Raw genomic sequence first — 21746 nt, forward strand, 5'->3', positions numbered from 1 at the left:
ATGGATATCATAAATCTTTGTATTTGTCCTCATAACGTAAAATTTCAAAAAAAGCTTTAGAAAATTCACTATTTCCTTCGGGTAATATGTAAACTATGTAAAAAAATTTCTTGATTTCAAAAAAGAAAAAAAAAAAGGGAAAAGAAATTTTAATTTGACTGCACGTGAACACAAATGCTCACCGACCGACCATTGACCAATGGCAATCCAGTAATAAATGAAGTACTAATCGGATTGTCTCGTAATTTCACTCACCCTTCGACCCAGTTAAATGCTCCCGTTTTCCCGCCCACGTTCCCATTTCATTTCCCCGTTTGATCTTCGCCCTCCCAAAATAAATCAAAGAACCCCAAAAGAGAAAAAGCAAAGCCGCTCAAACCCTAACCCTAGTTTTCCTCGATTTCTCCTTCTCTCATGGTGGATCTCAGCCTCACTCTAGTTTTCTAGGGTTCGATCGCCATGCCCGACCTCAGCAATCTTCTTCCAGTGCTCCAGCCTTGTACTCCCACTTACCTCGCTGATGTTGGATCTGTGGGTCAGAACCGTAAGTGGAGTAGGAGATCGCGGTTCCCGGTCGTGAAGAGGGATCGTATGGGGGGGAAGAAGTTGGGTGGTGGAAAGTCGCTGGAGGAGTATGTTAAGGCTTGGACGGAGAAGAAGATTGCCGATGGATCTGATGAGAAGCAATGTTCTTTGCCTTTTCTTGACAATGCTCCCAGGATGGTAATCTCGTTTTTCTTTTCTTTGTAGTTTGTTGCGTTTAGGATTTTGTTGTTTTTTTTTTCTTGATTGCTTCTTTGGTTTTTGATCTGCTCTTAGATTTGGGTTTAAGGACTTGTTTTCAGTAAAGAGTAAATAATGGGACTTCAAAAACCCAAAAAAGGGTTTTCGTATGAACTAAGTTCAACAGGTGGTGGATTAATTTTTTTTTCTTTTTGGGTTTTGTAATGTAAGGTTTGTTCTGTTAGTTTATCAGCGCAGGAAATGTTTCGGGAGTTGAAAAGGCCTTTTCTTTTTGGGATTTGTTAGATAGGTGTACCGTATCTGGGAGGTAGAAGAAGAGAAGGAATTTCAGAAAGCCAAGTGCTCTGATTAGTATAAGTAATGTCTCGCAAACTGGCCATCTATAATGTGGTGGTTTTTAATGCAGCCATTTTTTAAGATATCCCTACTGATGCTCTGCTATCTATTTGGTAATTTTTAAGGCAACCTATATTATTGATTGGCCTGGATATTTGCAAATAATAAATTATGTATTTATGTTGCTGGTCTATTTGGTACTTATGTCTTATTTTTATCTGAAACAAATTCTTCTTATCTGTTGTTTGACGTTTATTTTAGGTTGAATGCTGCAATTGTAGCAAATGTATCTATCCCGGGGAGGAACTATCATGCTCTGTTTCTCGTTGCCGAGTAGTCTACCACAGGACATGTGCTCCTGAACTTGCTGGATTATCCAAGTCTAGAAAGTTCAAGTGTCCTCAACATGTAATATATTTATTTCATCATGCTTTACACATAAAAAAGTTCTTTGATCTGCTTCTGTGTTCCTGATAAAAATGGACTTACTTTGGAAATGCAAGCGTGATTATTACTTATTTTGCATTATACTCTGGTTGACTTTGCTAAAGTTGCTGGTATGCTATGCCCTTGCACGGCCATTCTGTATTCTTTTTCCTTTTCCAAATCACACAACATTTTTTTCTCTTTTTTCTCTTTGACGTTTATCTCAAACACATTGGTTAAGTTAGATCAATTATATCATGTACCACAAATTGGAAAATTGATTCAGGTGTTTTAAAATTGGATTTGTGTTGGGTACTCATCAACTCAAACCTATATTTGAGTTGATATCCACAACTTGAACTGGCTAGGGGATTTCGACATAGGATCCAAATCTGAGCAGTATTAGATGCAGGCTAAAAACTTGATATCCAGTTCACTAAGGAGGATTGGGTTGGCTGATTTTGTTGTTCTATAGAACTTTAATCTGGCCACCTTTTTGCAAATGGGACTGCAGCAATGTTAGCTCCAAGAGATGGCCTGTTGTGGCTGCAGTAGTCACGAAGGTGCCAACCATAGTGGATAGTTGCTCCCTTTTGCTTGAAATACTGTGTGAGCTTTTCTGGAGAGATCAGAACCATGAGACTAATGTTTTGCTCCAGTTTCTATAGTAACAAATTGGCATTTGAGTCATCAAGCATCCAGGTGTGGCATGCTATCCAATTTACGATGCATTCCCTGCCTACGTGAGCAAATTGTTGATAAAACTCTGATCTTTTTTCCCTCATTATTTCCACAAGAGAAGAAAATTTCAGTGCAACAAACATTGCCTAGAATTTCTCTTAGATTTGATTACATAGCCAATGATAGAACTGGAATAGATATTTTTATTTTCTACTCATACATTACCGTATCCTCACTTTCTTCAATTCCTTATTCCAGTTATGCTCCTCAGTTGATATCATACTACTGGTATAGAGAAATTCTGCTATGGTCTAATTCTGAACTGTAGTAAAATGCTGGGTTGCTTTAAGCTTTGGATGGCCTTCCTCTGCTGCTTGATGGGCAATCTCTTCTAAATCAAATATTATGTACTCCAAAGCTGTAAATACATGAATGCATTCATGTGTGCACCTTAGAGTTTTTTATATAAATATAAGAATGTAGTTAGAGAAGACAGGTCATGTAATGATCAAGTACATGAGGCTATTGGCACACTGCATGCTTGGCATGTTTTAAACTATGCAGGTGTGGCTTGTTGCAGTTATTCCAATTGATCATTCATTCTTCATACCTTCTGCATTTTATCCTGAGCAGGCTTGTTTCAATTGCAAAAAGAAGTCACATTGGCGTTGCGTTCGATGTACAATGGCAACACATCCTCATTGTTCACCTTGGCCTACTGAAGTGCGAAGCTTACCAAATCAACCTGGATGGGCTGTTTGCTGGAAGCATCCTGCAGATTGGCGTATGTTAAACAAGGTCAATCATTTCTTTCCTTAACCAAAACAATTAATGGCGTAAGATATCCAGTGCAGTTGACATTCTAAAGCTATCTGCAGTAGAACCATCAATTGGCTTTCAAATAAATATTCAGTACAAGAAGATTTTAGACTGATTGTTCTCAAGATCCACCAGTAATAAATATTAGATTTTTAGATTTGTATGAGTCATTATTTAATAGTACACCTGCAGATAATTTTTTTGCTGATTATTTGCTTTGTTTGAAGACAGAAAATTGGCAAGAGCTGAGTTTATTCCGAAAAAATAAAATCTTGATATTTTGAAATTGTGGTGATTATTATTATTGTTATTGTTATTATTATTATTGATGGCACATTCATTTGTTCTTGTGAATAGTGTGACATGTTGCAGCTTGTTTTGATACCAATTCTTTTTCTTGTACATTGTAGTTGACCATCTTAGACTTCCATGCTATCTACCTGGGAATTTTGAAGTTCAAGTCTGGTATTTCAAAATAAATATTTCTTTACAATAACAATACCCTATGCCTGTAATCTCTGGCATTGGCATTCAAAAACCGTATATTGGGGATAACATCTTCTCTCTCTGCATCATATTTGAGTCAGTTGTAAATCTAGATATTTGAGGTCAATTATTTTTGTGATGTGATCTGATGTGCAGAATTACCTGTTTAAAGTTAATTACAACTACTAGATGTGATTAATTAATAAACTTTTATATCCTGCGTCAGTCTATTTCCTTTTTTCCCCCCTTTTTTAACTAATCATTTTCTTATTATTTGTATTTGCTAGATCACTAGGTGGAAATAATTTGATTTCAGGTATTTTGTTTAATTCCATCACACATTGCGACCTTCTTACCTGTTTTTGACAGTGAATATAATTGACTCCTTCTTTGACCTGACAATTACATTTGTGACCATATGGTTTACAAAGAGAGAATGAATTATTCATTTTAATGTTGCTTCTGGAGCAGGTTTTCATTTACTAGATGAATTAAATCTGTAGGTATCCTGTAGTAGATTTCAAAACTGGATGACTGCTGGTTGAATCTTGGAATGATCCTTTAGTAAGAAGTGTCATTTATGTTGAAAACTCATCTGCACTTCATAGCTCGTGTTTCCAAAGAACTAAACAATTCCCTCTTCTCATGTTAAAATTAAGACTTCTTTATTCTTATTTTTTATTGATAGTTTTCTGACAGGACTTTTTATTTCATTGGATAACAGCACGCAGATCTTACGGGTGACATAGAGGTCAGTACCAGTCATTAACTTTTTACACAGGAATACCTTGCCTTCTCTTTATTTTATGGCTCACATTTGGAGCACTTGTATATCCCTGGATATGTATATAAACATAGAAATTACTTAATTTGATGTTTACTTGTTGCTACATAACTTGAAAATACCTTTTGTGTTGTAATATTCAGGAAGCATTTCAGCGTTTGCCTCTTCCTTATATAGACGAGGAGTTTAGTGTTGGCATGAATTGGAAAGATTTCATGGAGAGCCAAGCTGAACCTGCTCCTTACGTCCATATCAAACGCAGTATCCTTTTAAATAGCTCAATTCTTGTTTTTCCTGTTGTAGGAATCATTAAAGCACTCCCCGTTTCTCTGCCTCCCTTTATTTTAGTTGGGTTAGGATTGTGCTCTCTATCCTCAGTTTAAAGGAAATTTCCTATTGAACAAAGACATTTACCTGTTCAAGAAGAAAAGGGACTATGCTAATGATGATGTCGGATGCAGAAATTGCACTTTTGATTCCACTTGTAGAAGCGATTGTGAATGCAGGTATCCTCCTTAACTTCGAACAATTGCTCATATTTTGGCTTTAAGCACAGTTATTTGCATCACTCTAAGTTTATAACTGTGCCCATAGGCATAACCTATTTCAAATCTCCTCATCATGCGTATTACATATGCTTAGTCCGATCCTCCATGTTGCTTTACGTTTGGAAGTTCAAATATGTCTTGGAGGCAAATCATTTAACGAAATTCAATTAATACCAATTTAAATAAATCGTTTGAAAATTAAATTTTTATTTTTAAAATATTTATTTAGATAATTGAATGTTATATTAAAAAAAATTTTGGTTGGTGTAATTCTATTTTATTTTATTTATTTTTTTTTTATAATGTGGATAAATCATCATACAAATTTTATTTGCGTCTCAATTACACATTTGGAAGCGAGTTGAATTCTTAATTTTTAGTATGAAAATCAAATGCTTTACCGTTCTATCATTGTGATAGTGGTGAGTGACTTTAATTTTTAATTGAAAATTTTTGGATGTTTAGGATACTCTATACTATAGTACAGTATTTAGTTGAGGCAAGATAGTGAATTATTATGGAGAAAAAAATTAAATTTGACTTAATTAATACTAATTTAAATAAATATTTTAAAATTTTAAAAATTAATAATATTAATATTTTTTAAAATAAACCAGAAATATATTTATTTAAATAACTAAATTTTGTGAAAAGAAGTCAGAATAACGTTTTGTTGGAGACTTGTGCAACCAGACACACCCCAATACTCAATAGGTTATGTACACATTTTTTTTCATTAAGAATTAGAGAAGGCTTTACCCTGTTCCATTTGTCTGGGAAAATGGCACCATTATTTTAATAGATTCCATTGAGACTATAACAAAGATGGGATTGGAATATTGGATGGTGTCGAGTTAGTTATTTGAAGAGTTTCTGTCGCTGATCTCATATAATAGTTGTCATTTCCTGTTTGTTTTTATCTCCTTCGTATTGATTTCGTACCTTCTCGTGTTGCATGGTGATTTTTCATTGCATTTATTTTAAATTGTAAACTTCGCGCCTTACAAATGTAATTCTCTTAAGTTTAATTTCGTAGTCCTCTCAAAAACACAGTATTCAACTTTGATATGTTTCTTAATTTGATATGACTCCAGGGGTCTTTCAATCAGCTGTTCAAAGGCTTGCCATTGTGCAGACTCATGCCAAAATAGACCTTTCCGCAAAGACAAGAAGATCAAAGTAGTCAAGGCATGCCTTTTCTCTTTGAGTATTAGCCACGACTTGCAAACTTCGTTATCCACATTGCCCATGGTGTTTGATTATTATATGCTTGTTCGGGTCCTTTGAAGGATTTTGTCTTAAAACTTGATAGTTAATTGGCAACACTTTTGTGTTTATATATTCATTATTTAGGCTAACCATCACATTTAAAATAAGAAATAAATTCATGAAATAAGTACTTTCTAACCTAGGATTAGCCTATTTTAACGGGTGATCCAGTGTTTCTTCTTTTGGTGTACCTTTAGCATTTGGCTGCAACTATAGTTAGAACTGGTTAAAAGATATTATAAGCAACCTTTCTATATAATCATGTTGCAATTGCTACAGTGAGCTAATGACGCACTCTTTGCATGTGGTTTTATCTCCGTTAGAGTTTCTTGGATTTAAAAAACTATGATCAATACTTTGTGGTATAACTCCTTTAGTGTGGAAGTGTCATTCTCTCTTAATACAGTCTTCTGTATCTGCTAGACGATGAATTCTAATTTTGAGATTTTGATTTTTGAATGTTTAGGTGATTGGCATCATATTCATACTTGGTTATTTCAAATCACTGCGTTCTTGCTTTTGGAGTCTTATGATTAACTTTCTTTGCATAAGCTAGTGCTTGTACTCACCTGCGCCACAACTGTCCTTCTTGGTTTTGAGCACAGTTACTGGCCTGTTGTCTTGCAGACAAAATTATGTGGATGGGGAGTTGAGGCATTGGAAAGCATTGAGAAAGGAGATTTTGTAATTGAATATATTGGTGAAGGTAAACAGTAAGCTCGCTTTTAGTTCTTATTTTAAATTATGAACATTTAAAATAAATATATTCAATTACAAATTCGTATTGAAGAAAGAAGCTCTTATTGTTGACTGTTCGAAGGTATTAACATTCAGTCCTTTTTGCTTCTGAGACAAACTGTTTTTCTTTTCTTCTTCATTCCCCCTTTTTTTTCTGTTCTTTGTATCACTCAAACTACAAATTGTTGACCATGGTGAAGACCAAAATTTTACCCAATTAAGAACCAAGGCATAGTTATTTTTTTTAAGGTAAATATGTTGTAATTTTGGCTGAAACTCTGTCATCCTAACATTTTTTTTTCCTTCTTTTTTGTAAACCTTTCTCTCTTCGCTTTATCGTTTATAGTCATTAATGATGCGGCGTGTGAACAAAGGCTTTGGGACATGAAACGCCGAGGTGATCAAAATTTCTACATGTGTGAAATCCGCAAAGACTTCACAATTGATGCAACTTTCAAGGGAAACGCTTCTCGTTTCTTAAATCACAGTTGCGATCCCAACTGTAAACTAGAGAAGTGGTCGGTACAGTTGCGCATAAATTTATTAAAGAAGCAATAATTTCATTGCACTAAAGTATAAGCTATTTATCTCCAACATATCTCTGTGATGTGTTACTCCTTCAGGCAAGTTGACGGGGAAACACGTGTGGGTGTTTTTGCCTCTCGTTCCATCAAACCTGGAGAGCCTTTGACATATGATTACAGGTATGTACAAATCTGGTTATCTGTTGATTGTTTAAGATCTCATTTTCTTTTTCATTACTTTGCAAGATAATGCTCATTATTTATGGCTCTACCTTATCAGATTTGTTCATTTTGGATCCATGGTCAAGTGCTTCTGCGGGGCCTCAAACTGCCAAGGTTTTTTAGGAAGCAAGAGAAAGAACAATGAGATGACCATGTCCTGGGGATGCAAACGACCAAGAACAGCAATCAAAGTAAAAGGTAAACAACTGATTCATTTAAATGTGATACCATTTTAGTCATTGATTCTTTGTCACAACAAATTGGCGATATAAGATCACACGCCCTGTGCCATTTTCAATTGTGTTGTATTCATTCCAAACTTTGAACTGCGTCATTGGACACAGTAAAGCAGCATTTGATTTTCAAACTGTACAAGTTGAAGTGATGCATTGAATACAGACTGTTATAATGGGACTTGTACAATAACACACAAACAAATTGTCACATGTTGTAGTTGCATGTGAGAAATTAGGCTTGAGCTTTTTATTTGTTTGTTGAGGATTGATTGATTGATTGATTGGTTGATCATAAAAGAACGTGCATCTCTGGCCATGCTGTTTTTCCTTTAGATGATGGCCATGTTGTTGGATCCTAGAAACGCTCATTCCAATGTCTGTATTGTCAGGCTTTCTTCAATTAATCAGGTGCATGCATTCCATTTCTTTTGCCAGCAGCTTTTCTTTTGATATATACATACCAACGATAAATTGTCTGCTTGGGGAATACTAAGTTACTAACTAACAGGGTGCGAAAGTATTATTTAATTATTTTTTAAAAATTTTAATTATTTAAAATTGATATATACTCATTAATTTAATATAATAAGATTTTATTATTACGTAAAAATTTTAATTTTAATTTTAAAGTATTTAAATTTTGTTAGTATCCATTGATTTAAACTTTCACCAGCTCAAATGAAAATTTGAACTTTTTTAATATTTATTTTAATCTCTAAATTTTATTATCTTAAGTGCGAAGCAAATTTATTTGGTTTTTAAATTTAACAAAAAAAAAAACATGAATAGGCAGGAACGATAAAAACAAAAAATAACTTTGATCTATATTTAAAAAATATATATGTTTTAGATTTTTATAAAAATTCAATAAATATCTGAATATAATTCACAGATCAAAATGCCATGATGCCATCACATAGAAAACCTTTTTCACCCTCTCCATTCTCTTTAATTTGTGTGCAATGTATATACATTATTAACAGAGAAAAATAACAATTAATTAAAGAAAAACAGTAATAATCAAAACCACTGGTGTTCCTTACATATACACTCACACTCCAGTCTCCGGACTCTCCACACAAAAAAAACCATTAAATAAGAAAATTGAAAGAAAAAAAAAGAGTAATTTTCACTTGTTTTTTACAATAGTGTTTAATAACTAAATAGTTTAAAAAAAAAAAACCTATAAATATCAAGACTGAGAAATCAGATCCTCCGATGCGTCCTCACGAAGTTCGTAGTAAGCAACCCAACCACCACCGAGCACGCACTCGCTCCACCGAGCAACACCGCCGCCGCTAACAACGCCGCCGCCTTCCACTGCCGTCCGTTCACCAGCACCGCCATCGCCGCCGCCACCACTCCGGCCATCACCAACCCCTTCTTCCAGCCCTCAAACCTACTTACCGCTACCCTGCATCCCTTGCAATGCACCACATGCCTGTAATACCTATTTGCCGGATTCTCCACCGCGGTCGCCCCCACTCCTCCCTTCGCCGGCGGGGAGGCCGCCACCGCAGCCACCATCCCCGCCGGCGCGTGCTCCACCACCGCCGGCTCCTCCGGCATCCTCACCGTGCTGTGCCCAAAGTAGTAAGGCATCCCATGCCCAGCCCTATCCATCCACTTCCGATACTCCACCACCCAACCATCGATCGATCGGAGATTCAGGTATAGATCCTTGGTCGGTGATTTCTCTTTCATTAGCACCTCGTTTTGCGATGATAGAAACCCCATGTCTTGCTCGAAAACCTTGCAAGCATTCTGGTGCAAGTACCAATTTGGGAGGATCTTGACAAGAGGTGATCTCATTGTTGCCCCAAACCTCACAATCAGCATTGATTTCCCTTGCCCTGATGGTCTACAAAGGAAGAGCGCTGAGAAATACTGCTTGATTCCTTGCTTGTCAGTGAACTCCAAGTTGTTTGATAAAACGCAAGGGGCTTCGAACCTTAGAATGTTCACTAAATCCGGAGTTTTGGACCTCCACCAGTTGCCGGAAAAGCCTCTGGAGGTTCTTTCAAGCACGGTGAAGCCTAGAGGCTGTGCATCCTCACGTTTGGCAGTGAAATCCGTGCGGTCATGGGAGATGGGGACGTGAGCAGGATCCATGAGGTTCTCAAGAAGGATGGAGTGATCATAGGGGAGCTCATGGATGGAGGAAAGGTCGGTGAAGCCGGGCTTTGCGTAGTGCTCGAACCAGGGGAGCTTCCAGGTGTTTGGAGGGTTCTTGTCCGACATCCATACCCATACGACGCCTTGAGAGTCTTTGATGTGGTATTTCTTTGCGCAGGCGGCTCGAGGTATTGTTGCTCCTTCTTCTAGCTTTACTTGTAGAAATGCATGTGAGAATGAACTACTTAATTAGGTTGTTTTAAGTTTCATTCATTGAATCAAATTGTTCTTGGTTTACTCGCAGAAATGCACATAAGAACATAGAACTTTAGATAGGTTTGAAGTCCATTGGATCAATTTTTTTTTTTTTTTAATTTAGGCTTTTTGTTGATAGAGTTATTGCACACAAGAACATAGTTTTACACTTTTACTTGTAGAAATAGATGACAGAAGAGCGAAGAACAGAGTTTTGAAGTTCATTCACTGGATTAAGTTCTTGTAGGTTTACTCACAGAAAGGCAGATGAAAATAAAGAACATAGATAGGCCTGAAGTTCATTCAGTGGATTAAATTCTTGTTATTTTACTCATGGAAATGCACCAAACATCAAAGAAAATAGATGGTTTTGAAGTTCATGACCTTGTTCACAGGATCAAGTTGTTCTAGTTTTTTACCCCTTTTTCTTCTAAGTTTACTCATAGAAAAAATGCAAACAAGAACAACAAGCACCAATGACTTTGGATTCACGAAATGGATGAAAATAGAAAAACACAACATGAAGGTTAGTGGAGGTATGTGAGTTTGGATTGTGCAATACAGGAAAAGAAATTAAGGAATTGATTTGAAATTGTTTGGTTAGAATTTGGATGTTGATGAGCAAATGAGGGGAAATGGTAACTCCTTACAGAAGCGCATATACACATTGGAGACACAAAGACAGAGAAGATAAAAGGCCTACAAACTCCCTTCAGAAGGATCACAAATAAGGGTGTGTTTGGATTAATGGAAACTAGAGGAATTCATGTGTCTGGGAGATAAGCAAGGATAAATGGTGTTGAAGAAGGGATCAACAGCTTCATTCATTAGATCAGAGAAACCCTAGAAAGATCACTGATGAAGGAGTGTTTGGATTTTGGATCGAGGGAAAGTAAAGGAAAAGAAAAAGAACAACATTCCCAAGTATTTTGAATTTTGGAATCTGATGGGAAGGAAAGAGAATAAAGTTCACATCACTTTCCCAAGTATGTGGAATGGAGTGAAGTAGGATTAACTGGCTCAAAACCAGCTGAGTTAGAGATCAAGCAGTAAAGAATGTGTGTGTGTGTGTGTGATCAGATAATTTGATGCAATTAATCCTTTGAAAATAAAAGACACAAAGGGATCTGAAAACGAACCTGAGGTATCTTCACACATTGGCCATCCCCTTCAAATTGCCATCCGTGGTACAAACATTCCAATGTCCCATCCACCAACTGCCCTTCTGAAAGTTTTGCTAATCTGAACAATTTTTCATTTCTATGTAAAGCAAAAGTATCACATGTCTACCATTGAAAGAAAGAACTGCAGATGAAGATCACCTGTGCGGGCATCGATCTTCATAGCACCGCAAGACACCGGCACCATCCCGATAAAGAACTAGTTGTTTGTTGAAGACGGTGAGGCCGAGCGGAGCGTCGTCAGGGACCTCCTTAGTAAGGTAAAGTGGATACCACTCCTCCTTCCAGTCATACTTTTCATTTGATATATTATCTTGTTCAGCCTCCACTGGTATTTGTGCTTGTTTCTCTTGAACACCTTCAGCCAATGCTGCACAACACACTTGCCCAAACCTTCTCTTTATCCTCTTATCCAATACTAGAGGTCTTGATATGTTACTAGTGTGTGCATGGGATGTTTTTGGTACAAGAGAGGAATTAAGTGTTCTTCTTTGATTGGAGAAGAGGCAGAGAGATGTGAATGCCGTGGGATGAAAAAGGGCCATTTTTGAGAATGAAGAAGAGGAGGGATAGTGGGGAGGTGTGTTTAGAGTAGGTTTTGAATGGGTTGTGGGTTTTTTTTTTCCTACACTCTTCTTCTGCTTTTCTCGTCCACACACTTAAATTATTCTCGTCCACACAAATGGCTGGAGTTCACTCACGATCACCGGGTTATGGATTAAAAGTCAAAAAAAATTATTTATTGGTGAGGTGTATTGCATCAAGGAACAGAATGTGATCAATGGTTTTGATAGCATCTTGTTATTGCATATCTGATGGTTTTATCCAGTTTAAGTGGTCCTGCTCTTGCCTTTGAAGAACTATATCAGTATAAGAAACAAATGATTGGACGTTTGATGATGGCATGGTGTTGACTGGCATGCAGTGTGCTATGCAATAAGATTTTTAAGATGTGGATTGTAAACCTAAATCCATAATAAAAAAACCCGTTATTACTACTCATTGGTTCAAATTTAAAAACATGGAGCGCTATGCAACCAGATTAAATGACTCACATACATTGAATTATCGACTTCTTTAAAATTACATGCATTTTAATGTGCGCCCTACCTGCATCGCTTAGTTTTACATGTGTGGGTATTTACTATCGGAAAAATATTTCTTTGATCATAAAATAGAGAACCATTTGATAAATGACCTCACAATTTACTAGTGATAATGTGTTTATCATTATCCTTTATGCATGTCTAATAATTTCATATCTTCAAACCCAAGAGCTACCCTGAACATTTTCAACCACATCTGAAGGTGAAAAAAAAAGAAAGAAAAATTTCTAAAAAATAGCGCTGATTAATTTCAGCGTGTAAAATGTAGAATAGATAATACAATTGAGCATAAAATCAGTCAAAGTTATCAACACGCTGGACATAGATAGTTACCGAATAACTCAGTTAAAAAACCATTCATGCCATCAGAAACACCACGCTAAGTATTGTAAATCCAGTTTGTGCATTTTTGATAATATCTAAGAATGCATCACAAGAACTGTAAGTTCTTTACTGGATGAACAAAAGGGATCAAGCAAATGGTAGCAAAGAGCATTGAACATTAATGGTGTTACAACGCAAGACGAACAGCAGTTTAACCTCTGGAATATTGAGGGATCTTTATAGAATAAACAAACCAAAGTACGAGACAAGAGACCCTAACAAGACATTGACCCTGGTTAAAAAACCGTATGTATTAAAGCAATTCAAGCTAGCTTTGATTGTACTTTCAGAAATGTGAGTTAAAGCCAGTCTTTGCCTTTTGCCACCTTTGCAGTTGCCTGCAGATCAAGTCCTCCCAAACCATAACAAGAGTATCATCTTCAAAGAAATCAGAGTGTCTAGAACTGACTGGGCACCTGATTTGAAACACAGTCAAGAGTTTTTTAACTAGTAAGAATAAAGAGGCCAAACACAATGATTTCAAGGGGATAACCTTATTTTATGATTCAACAATGCCTCATTTTAGTTTCCATTTTATTAGCAAGGAATGACTATTACCGTTATTAATTTTTTTTAAATTATCTTTAGCCTATAGATAAATATGCCACAAAAAAAGGGATAAATGTGGAACTTTCACATCATTATGATGGTGTGGTCAGGTACCTTAATCCTCATCTCCAGCATGTTCCAACAAATAGTTTGCTGCCAACTGCTCATCCCTGTCACATGCTAAGAATGCTTCAATCACCCGAGGTCGATCAAATCCCATAGCTTCAAGCTGAAAAATACATCTTAAGCTCATGAGAATATGTCACTACAAGCCATTGTCGTATCAAAAGAGACTAACCCTTTCTATAGCTGCCTGTTCCGAAGGGGTCACGCTGATTGAATTCGGCATCTCGTGCTCTGGTTGATCAAACAAATCCCTGTAAATACGGGTTAAAATGATCACAAATAAAGGTCGCCAACTTGAATGGAAACCAAATACTGAAGAGAAAGCAGGCTTTGCAATTTCAGGTCAAATCCATGACTGCAAGATAAAAACCAACTCCTTCCAATTTTTTAATTTCAATTTCTATTGATCAAGGTTCCTAATAAACCTTCAGATCTTCCCCATTATTTGGATAATAACAAAAAAGGTAAAGAAGTTGCCAAGAGCTAACATATCCCTCAGAACAAACTCATTGTCAACCTGATTTGAAAGATGCCCTATTAAAGGAGCAACCCTTTACACGGGAAGGTACTACCCTGCGATCACTTATAAACTATGCAACGTGATTAACCTTTTTCCATGAGATAGCAAATCACTGTGGGTTATTGCCCTAAAATTAAAAGCTACCATGATTCCCAATAATAATGATGTGAAGAGGTGGATGCTAGCGGGGGCATGACCACATGAATGGAAAAGGTTGACACATAGAATATCGAAGATCCTAATTGCAGCATGACATGAGAGAGAGATAAATGTGCCCCACAGTATAACGGAAACAAATGCACTATCATCCAGTGAAATGGTTCAAATAGGGAGAATGATAGTGATGAGTGGAAAATAACAAGGCAGCATAAGAACATGTCTGCACACAAACACTTGCATGTCTCAAGAAAATTTTAGCCCTCTAACACATAGTTTAAACAAACTAAATGTGATTTAAATATCAAAGGCAGTGGCTTCCAAAAGTACAAAATTATCAAAAACTATGTAAATGCATCCACAGATTAAAAAGGTATAAGAATTACTGTATAAACCAGACTTAAAGCAAAGCATGTCAAAAGCCAACACGCTATGACTTGTCTTGAAACCATAGGTAAAAATATCACTGCATTTAAGTTTTCGGCTAGTTTTTTCTTAAATTTGAAAGAACAAAGTAAAGATATTGCACGTATAATACTTGACAGCGCATTAGTCATATTTCAGCTAATTTGTGAGAGCTTATTACTAATACTGGTACTAATTTATGAGGATTTTTATGGAAAAGACTGAAATAATATGATGTATTAAGTTGTCATGCTTAAATAGATCGGAAGCATAAGTCATTGACCCACCGCGAAAATTTCCAAAGCCAAATTACATACTCACCCTTCAACACCTTCAACAGGTTCATTTATTAGCTGTAGAAACTCTGCATGATGCTCTTGAATCAATCTTAGAAGATGAGGGTTTTGTTTGGCTAGCTCTTGTAGCATTGGCTGCAACAAAAATATCAATTCTGAAAGCCAATTCTGCAATCAAAAACATAAGGTTGATACATATATCAGAGAAGGGCAAACCTGTAAAATTTGTGGATTGGCTTGCACCATTGCGCGCAATGCTTGGAACTGAAGATACAAAAAGAAAAGCACATGTGAGCAATCACAAACATTACTTCAGAAAATTAACATCAACCTAGAGTTTAGGGTTGTATGTGGGCATTGGGAATAATTACCACCTTAAAGTTTGGCGTACTGAGCGCAATAGATCAAAGAATATGTAGACCATGAGTAGGAATTTTATGTTTATTCTAAACTTTAGTGACAGTGGCCATTGACAATCAGACATTGGCAAGGATATTATATAAAAATGTAAACTGTCAGAACATTAGTGATGATGGCCTCCAAAACAGAAATAATACACCTCAAAACTGCAAAAACATTTGCTAAAAGGGAGCTACCTAGGCTTCGAGAGCAATATGCAAGAAATCCATAACAATCCCCTCCAATTTCACTCTATCAAATATGGCAAGCAAACAATGTAGTTTATTGGTGTGAATTTTAAAAGTAAATAAATAACTATGAGTTTATGAAGGAGAGAATGCAGATGCAGATAACAAACAATTAAGTTAAAATACCAGAGCTTTAATCTACATAATGTCTTCAAAGAGAAACACATTAGGCAATACAAAAGCTCCAAAATCCTAAATACCTAGCATAAAGAGCATGTGGCAACTTAGATGAAAGGTATGGCTACATTTAGGAAAGAATAGTAATTTATCTTAATAGCCTAAAAACATGAATTGATCAGAAACTTTTAATAAGAAATTTTGATCCACCAAATCTACATATTTCTAACACTCGATGCTTGCCATAAATTACTTTTTAGAAATAGAGGTTATAATCTAATCGATGAAATTTGAGTAGCAAGAGAAAAGATAATATCAAAACATAATAAGGACAGTATACAAAAGACATTATCAAAGGTGTATAAGTAATGTCAAATGAAGACAATATACCTGTTGATTGTTTCTTAGAAATTCAAGAGCACCACCTCCAGCACCCACACCCGTATTTTGAGCCCCCTGTTTAACATTTAACCATTCAAAGGCCAATACAGCAAAAGCCATATCATATTGAATAATCCTATTGACGGTAACACAAGGAATTTGACCTGTGGAAACATATCCAGTGGAGAAGAATTTGGCAATCCGGTAACAGCTGCGTCAGTTGTGTTTCCACCAAGACTAGACTGGTTAAGAGGGTTAGTTGCAGCTGGGATTGCAACTTCTGCCGAGGCAGGAATACCCTTGCATAAGTAAAGTAAAATATAAGATGGCATACACTGTTAACTTTATAGAATCCCATATCATCCAGAAAAAAACATCTCATACAGAATACAAGTACTCCACAGCACGCTCTGGGTTATTGTAAGCAGCACGGAGTGCACGTTGAACTGTTTCTTTGTCCCAGTTACCACCACCCATATCCATCAAATGTTGAACCATTGGCTCAATGTTGCTCCCTGCAACTATGTTGGATGCAGCTTGACCATATGCATTAGAAGATCCACTGCATTAAGAAATACAACCACTGAATATCACCACAACACTGAGTCACTAACTAATTCAGACATTCAGAAATTCCTAAATGATAAATGGGCTAAATAAATTCTACAAGTAAAGATTGGAGAGACAAAAGGCAAACCAGGGCATAACTATTTGTTAGATCAATGTGAAGGCCAAAGTTATTGCACCTTCAATAATTGCAAAAACAACTGAAAAGGCTTAACTTACATATATTTTCCAAATTCCCAAAAAAAAAGCTACAAGAAAATAAACATTTTGATGGTTCGGTGAGTTTGGCATCAAGCCATCACCTAAGGTCAATTTGAATCATAATAGTTCTAAATACAAAAAACAGAGAAGGAAGAAGTCCAACAAAAATGACTGATGCTACAAATGTGTTGCAGCATTATTAAATAATTACAATGACAACAGATTTCAGATTGGAAGCAGCATACAGCACGGATTGCTAACAAGTGTTAAGAGGATCAAAAAGCAAAGTGCACAAGAGCAAAATATTCTTAGCCAAATAAAATACATAAAAGATAATTAAACAGAACCCATGTACACTTACAAAAAATTATACCTTGTAGTTGTTCCTTCAATGGCACTTGCAGTGTCAGCTGATGACCTGGCACAAAAAGCAATCAATAAAGCCATCTAGTACCAATAGATCTGGTAAAAAATATAAAAGAAATGAGAGGAACATACGGAGCTTGAGAAGGAGTGTCAACAATGGGAGGTTGATTGGGTGCAGCAGCTGCTGAAGGCTGGGTAGAAAAATATTTGCCAACCAAAAACGACAACCTAATTGTTAAATTTAAATATATATATATAACTCCAACAACATCACAGAAGATTACCTGAGTAACAGCTGAGGATCCTGCTGAACCTGAAGATTTATTCTGAAATGGTACAAACAGTACTAGTGCTATCAAAAGGAATTAAAAAACCGAGAAATAAAATACAATATATTATTTGAGAAGAAAATAAAATAATATGGTGGTGAGAACATGGAAGTCATGTGGAAAAATTTGTGCATCTGTCCAATAAGATTTTTCACAATGTCGTGAACACTGAGAATGGTTACCAGATATATAACGATCATAGCTATAATGGGAATTTCAACACACAAACATGAAATAGCTCCACAGAAGTATGATTTCAAAGGTAGAAAACACTCGTATAGCCAAAGCAAGGCAAGATAAAGCAACATAAGAAAGAGAAATTCAAACAAAATGTTTACTCTAACAAAAACACAAGATGAATACCTGAGTAACAGCCGAGGATCCTGCTGGACCAGAAGATTTGCTCTGAAATGGCACCACATAAGAAAAAATAGAATAAATTAAAATAAAATAATTTATGGTGGTCAAACATGGGTGTCACATAGCAAACTAGACACATTTGTCCAATAAGGCAAAGTCTATGTCTTGCGTTTTGCGTATAAAGAACGCTTAACTGATATATGGTGACCATAGGTAAAATGGGAAGTTCAAAACAAACATAAATAGCTCCATAAAAATATATCTCAGGCAAAAACTTGACTAGCCACAATCAAGACATGATAAAGCACCTTACTGAGCATGACAACAAGAAAACCTTCTTCACCAATGTTATTCTCTTCCAATGTGCTTTCATCTTTTAAAACCTTTCCACTGTAAATCAGTAACTGCAAACCACATGGATAGCTCTCTTTTCCTTGAGCCTCCTCAATATTCTTTTTCACTGCCATAACCTACAAAGGAAAATTCAAAAACCAAAAATCATCATGAATATAGATCACAAAATAAAGTTTAAACTAAGAACTGTAATCATGACCTACTGATTTCAGCCTACATCAAACATGACAAATGAAAGAATCAACATCTGCCTCATGAAAGAAAAATATAATTAACCAAAGCCTAATGACAGTTCACCAAGCAGCCTTTCGAATTTTAAGAAATACAGATACAGTGTTTGTCTCTTTGGTTTTTGTTTTTAGGTGTCTGTATCAAAAAGAGGGAGAGAAAATACAAATCACAGTGATGTCTTATGCCACATAAGTCTACTTGCATCACAATGAACATTGCTGAAGATCACTATGAGCATTATTTCATATAAATTCTAAGAGAAATTTCTCTAAGAAAATATATGAGAAGGTCCACCTTATTGTATATAGGTTTTTTGAATTTCGTGAGCTATAGGATATTTGCTTTAGAATCACAGGACTCAAAAAGTATATTGTGTTGTTTTATATGCATAGACAGAGAAAAAGCACATAAATCAACATAATATGCAAGGAAATGTATGTCTGCATTTTGGATTCCCACGTCAGATCATATGATAAAGCATGTATCCAAAAACGTCAGACCATACGGTGCTAAAACAGAAATCCAGCTACCAACAAGAACATAAAAGGCAACACAAAGCATGAGAGAAGCTATTGAAAAGTACTAAAAACCATTCAGCAAACATAGCAACAACATGCACCTATAATCATCAACAGTTAGCTTTGTCCCTAACCAAATTAGCTCTCAATAGTTCATATTTGTTCAATACATTCTAAAAATCAATGATTTACAATAAGAATGGTCACACAGATGCTCAAAATCCACACACACATCAACACCTGACCTAAACAACCACTAAGCAAAATTATAAATAAAGCCAACACCACTACAGAAAACTTTAAAAATGCAGCCAGCCAGAACAAACAAAATGAAACAAAATCACACACGAATCCATTGTAATTTCCAACGGATCAAAATAATTCCAATCACTTCCATCGATAATTTAAATTGTTCCTCAAAAATGTCATGAAAATCAACGCTTTCCAACAAGAATCACTGCTCGCAAGCGACTTCAGTTCGAAATCCACATACTCAATCACTGGATGATCTAAACTACTAAACGGACAATTAACAAGCTCCATACTACTCAACAAAAACCCCACCAAAAAAAAAATCACCATCAAAAAAGAAGAAACAGATGATCAAACAAAACCACAAGAAGAGCCAATGAAATTCTCCAACAAATTCCATAAAAAGGGCAAAATCAGGGACGAAAGAGTGTGAGAAAGAGATTGACCGTGTCGCTGGGCTGAACCTCGATCTGGAAATGGCTTCCCTTCAGCGTCTTGACCGTGAGCTTCATCTCGGCGAAGAGGAATGAGGAACCCTAGCGAGAGGCGAAGAGAAGAGAAGAGGTTTGTTCTCGAGATCAGAACTCCAAGAGATGATGAGAACGCGAGAAGTGCGGGAGACGAGGCCAGTGTGGTCTTAGGCCTATTTATAAATACTCCCGCACGTGCAAAGCCCGTGATATCAGAGTGATTCTTTTAAAATCTAGAATATTCTCATAAGATTAATTAATAATGAAAGATTAAAATTTTGATAATGTGATTAATGTGTTTTTAAATTTGTTTTGGGTGTTTGGATGGGAATCTAAAGTAAAATTAATTTATAAATTGAATTTAGATATACATTAATTATGTTTCTAAGAAATAATTAATTGCTTCATCTTTTGATTAAAGATAATTATTATAAAATATGAAATTCATATTTGTGTTTATTTATAATGCACTTGATTATTTATTATAATAAATTATCTATCAATTAGAAAGGCAACCCTAATAATAATTCAAGAATCATTACCATCAACCAAAAGTTTTTCATTGTTGTGTAATTATTGTCAATAAGAATGCATACAAGCTTATATTTCAAAAGGTCAAAAGGTAAAAAAAAAAAATAATTACTTAATACCAAAACTGAGTCATATTTGGATTGGACATGTGAAGCCACTTTTTTTTTTTCTTTTTTTTGCAAAATTTCTTTAAAATAAATAAATTTAGTGGTGATTTTAAAATTACATTATTAAAATGAATAACTATTAAAATAGAGTTCCTAACCCCTTAACCACATTTACTCAACTTTTTTATATCCTTCTTTTTAAATCCATCAGTTCATATGTCCATATTTCTTTTTATTTTTAAAACTCTTTTAATTTGTTCAACAAAAGATTACAAAATATTTTATTATCTGACACAAAGACATCAGCTGTATATTAATCTATTTCCCACCTTACTTTCAAGTTCAAGTGAACATTTGTGAAATGAGAAAAATGTTAATTATTAAATTATTCTTAATAGATAATAAAGTACATATTTTTGTGAATTGACTCAATTAAAAAATATATCATATTTACATATATTGATAAATCCTAGTAGATGACAAGTCAACTTAGATTATTGTAATTCAGCATCCAATTAGTAGCCAACACATAACTATATAAATATCAACCACTGTTTCTTCCCATTTTGGATATGTAATATTGGCCCTAATCAATTAGATAACTAATGATAGCTCTCCTAATATCAATCACTTTTTGACAAAGAGAAGAGCACATGTAGGAATGTATAAGTTTTATGAATATTATTGAAAGACAAATATACCATGCTGAATTTGAAACTCTAAATATGATCACTCCATATGATATTTTGAGACTAGCTCTATAGGGTAATTTATTGTTCATTTAAAATTGAAGATGTATTAACTTATTTTTTGTAGATATTATATACATATTATATTGATGAAAATTTAGTTTATTTATGGATGGGTTTTTTTTTTAAGGTAAAATTCAAAATAAATGCAATCACATTTGTCATTGGTATTCAATTAGTTTCTTTTAAAAAAAAAAAAAATCAAAACTCAAACTTTTAATGAAAATTGTAAAAATTAAATATTAACTTATTCAAATCTCAATAGAATTAATAAAAAATATATTATATTTATAAAATTAAAAAATGAAATTGAGTGTAATAAGAACTAAGAGGTAAGAGAATAATATATATAATTACCATTATTAAAAGAAATTAAAAACAAATATAATATGCATGCACGAACCATAAACAAATAAAAAATAGTGGGATATCTCATATCTGGGCTAATGTTGAGATATTAATATAATAAATATTCTTCAAAGAATGCTATTTTAACAACTATTTATTTTTATAATATAATTTTTAAAAATACCCTCAAATTTATTAGTTATAAATATTTTTATCCAAAAAAAAACCATATGAATTACCGCCACAACATGGTAGTACAATTGACTTCTTTACAAAAAATTGAGTATTCAGTTTTTTTTTTGTATAGTTTTA

At 34.9% G+C, this 21746-nt stretch overlaps 3 protein-coding genes across 3 annotated transcripts; 1 reads left to right on the forward strand and 2 right to left on the reverse strand.

Annotated features, from left to right (window-relative positions):
• The first annotated feature begins 315 nt into the window (after window positions 1–315).
• Window positions 316–7944, forward strand: LOC120266602 (histone-lysine N-methyltransferase ASHR3). The gene is made up of 11 exons (XM_039274242.1): window positions 316–723; window positions 1342–1488; window positions 2821–2985; window positions 4217–4243; window positions 4420–4537; window positions 4683–4782; window positions 5919–6012; window positions 6721–6799; window positions 7178–7349; window positions 7455–7535; window positions 7636–7944. Exons 1-11 carry the CDS (start codon window positions 460–462, stop codon window positions 7811–7813), a joined length of 1425 nt encoding a protein of 474 aa, XP_039130176.1. The 5' UTR covers window positions 316–459; the 3' UTR covers window positions 7814–7944.
• An 851-nt stretch (window positions 7945–8795) lies between these two features.
• Window positions 8796–12000, reverse strand: LOC120267120 (protein TIC 55, chloroplastic). The gene is made up of 3 exons (XM_039274823.1): window positions 11506–12000; window positions 11323–11425; window positions 8796–10138 (listed from the first exon to the last, which is right to left on the reverse strand). Exons 1-3 carry the CDS (start codon window positions 11907–11909, stop codon window positions 9020–9022), a joined length of 1626 nt encoding a protein of 541 aa, XP_039130757.1. The 5' UTR covers window positions 11910–12000; the 3' UTR covers window positions 8796–9019.
• An 854-nt stretch (window positions 12001–12854) lies between these two features.
• Window positions 12855–19852, reverse strand: LOC120267063 (ubiquitin receptor RAD23b-like). The gene is made up of 14 exons (XM_039274747.1): window positions 19676–19852; window positions 18183–18344; window positions 17878–17919; window positions 17470–17511; window positions 17318–17376; window positions 17193–17237; window positions 16436–16613; window positions 16216–16350; window positions 16061–16126; window positions 15123–15170; window positions 14932–15041; window positions 13702–13780; window positions 13518–13632; window positions 12855–13270 (listed from the first exon to the last, which is right to left on the reverse strand). The coding sequence occupies exons 1-13, from the start codon at window positions 19739–19741 to the stop codon at window positions 13519–13521; spliced, it is 1146 nt and encodes a 381-aa protein (XP_039130681.1). The 5' UTR covers window positions 19742–19852; the 3' UTR covers window positions 12855–13270; window position 13518.
• Window positions 19853–21746: the final 1894 nt, after the last annotated feature.

The sequence above is a fragment of the Dioscorea cayenensis genome, chromosome 8 (assembly GCF_009730915.1).
Source record: "Dioscorea cayenensis subsp. rotundata cultivar TDr96_F1 chromosome 8, TDr96_F1_v2_PseudoChromosome.rev07_lg8_w22 25.fasta, whole genome shotgun sequence".
In the NCBI taxonomy this organism is placed as follows: domain Eukaryota; kingdom Viridiplantae; phylum Streptophyta; class Magnoliopsida; order Dioscoreales; family Dioscoreaceae; genus Dioscorea; species Dioscorea cayenensis.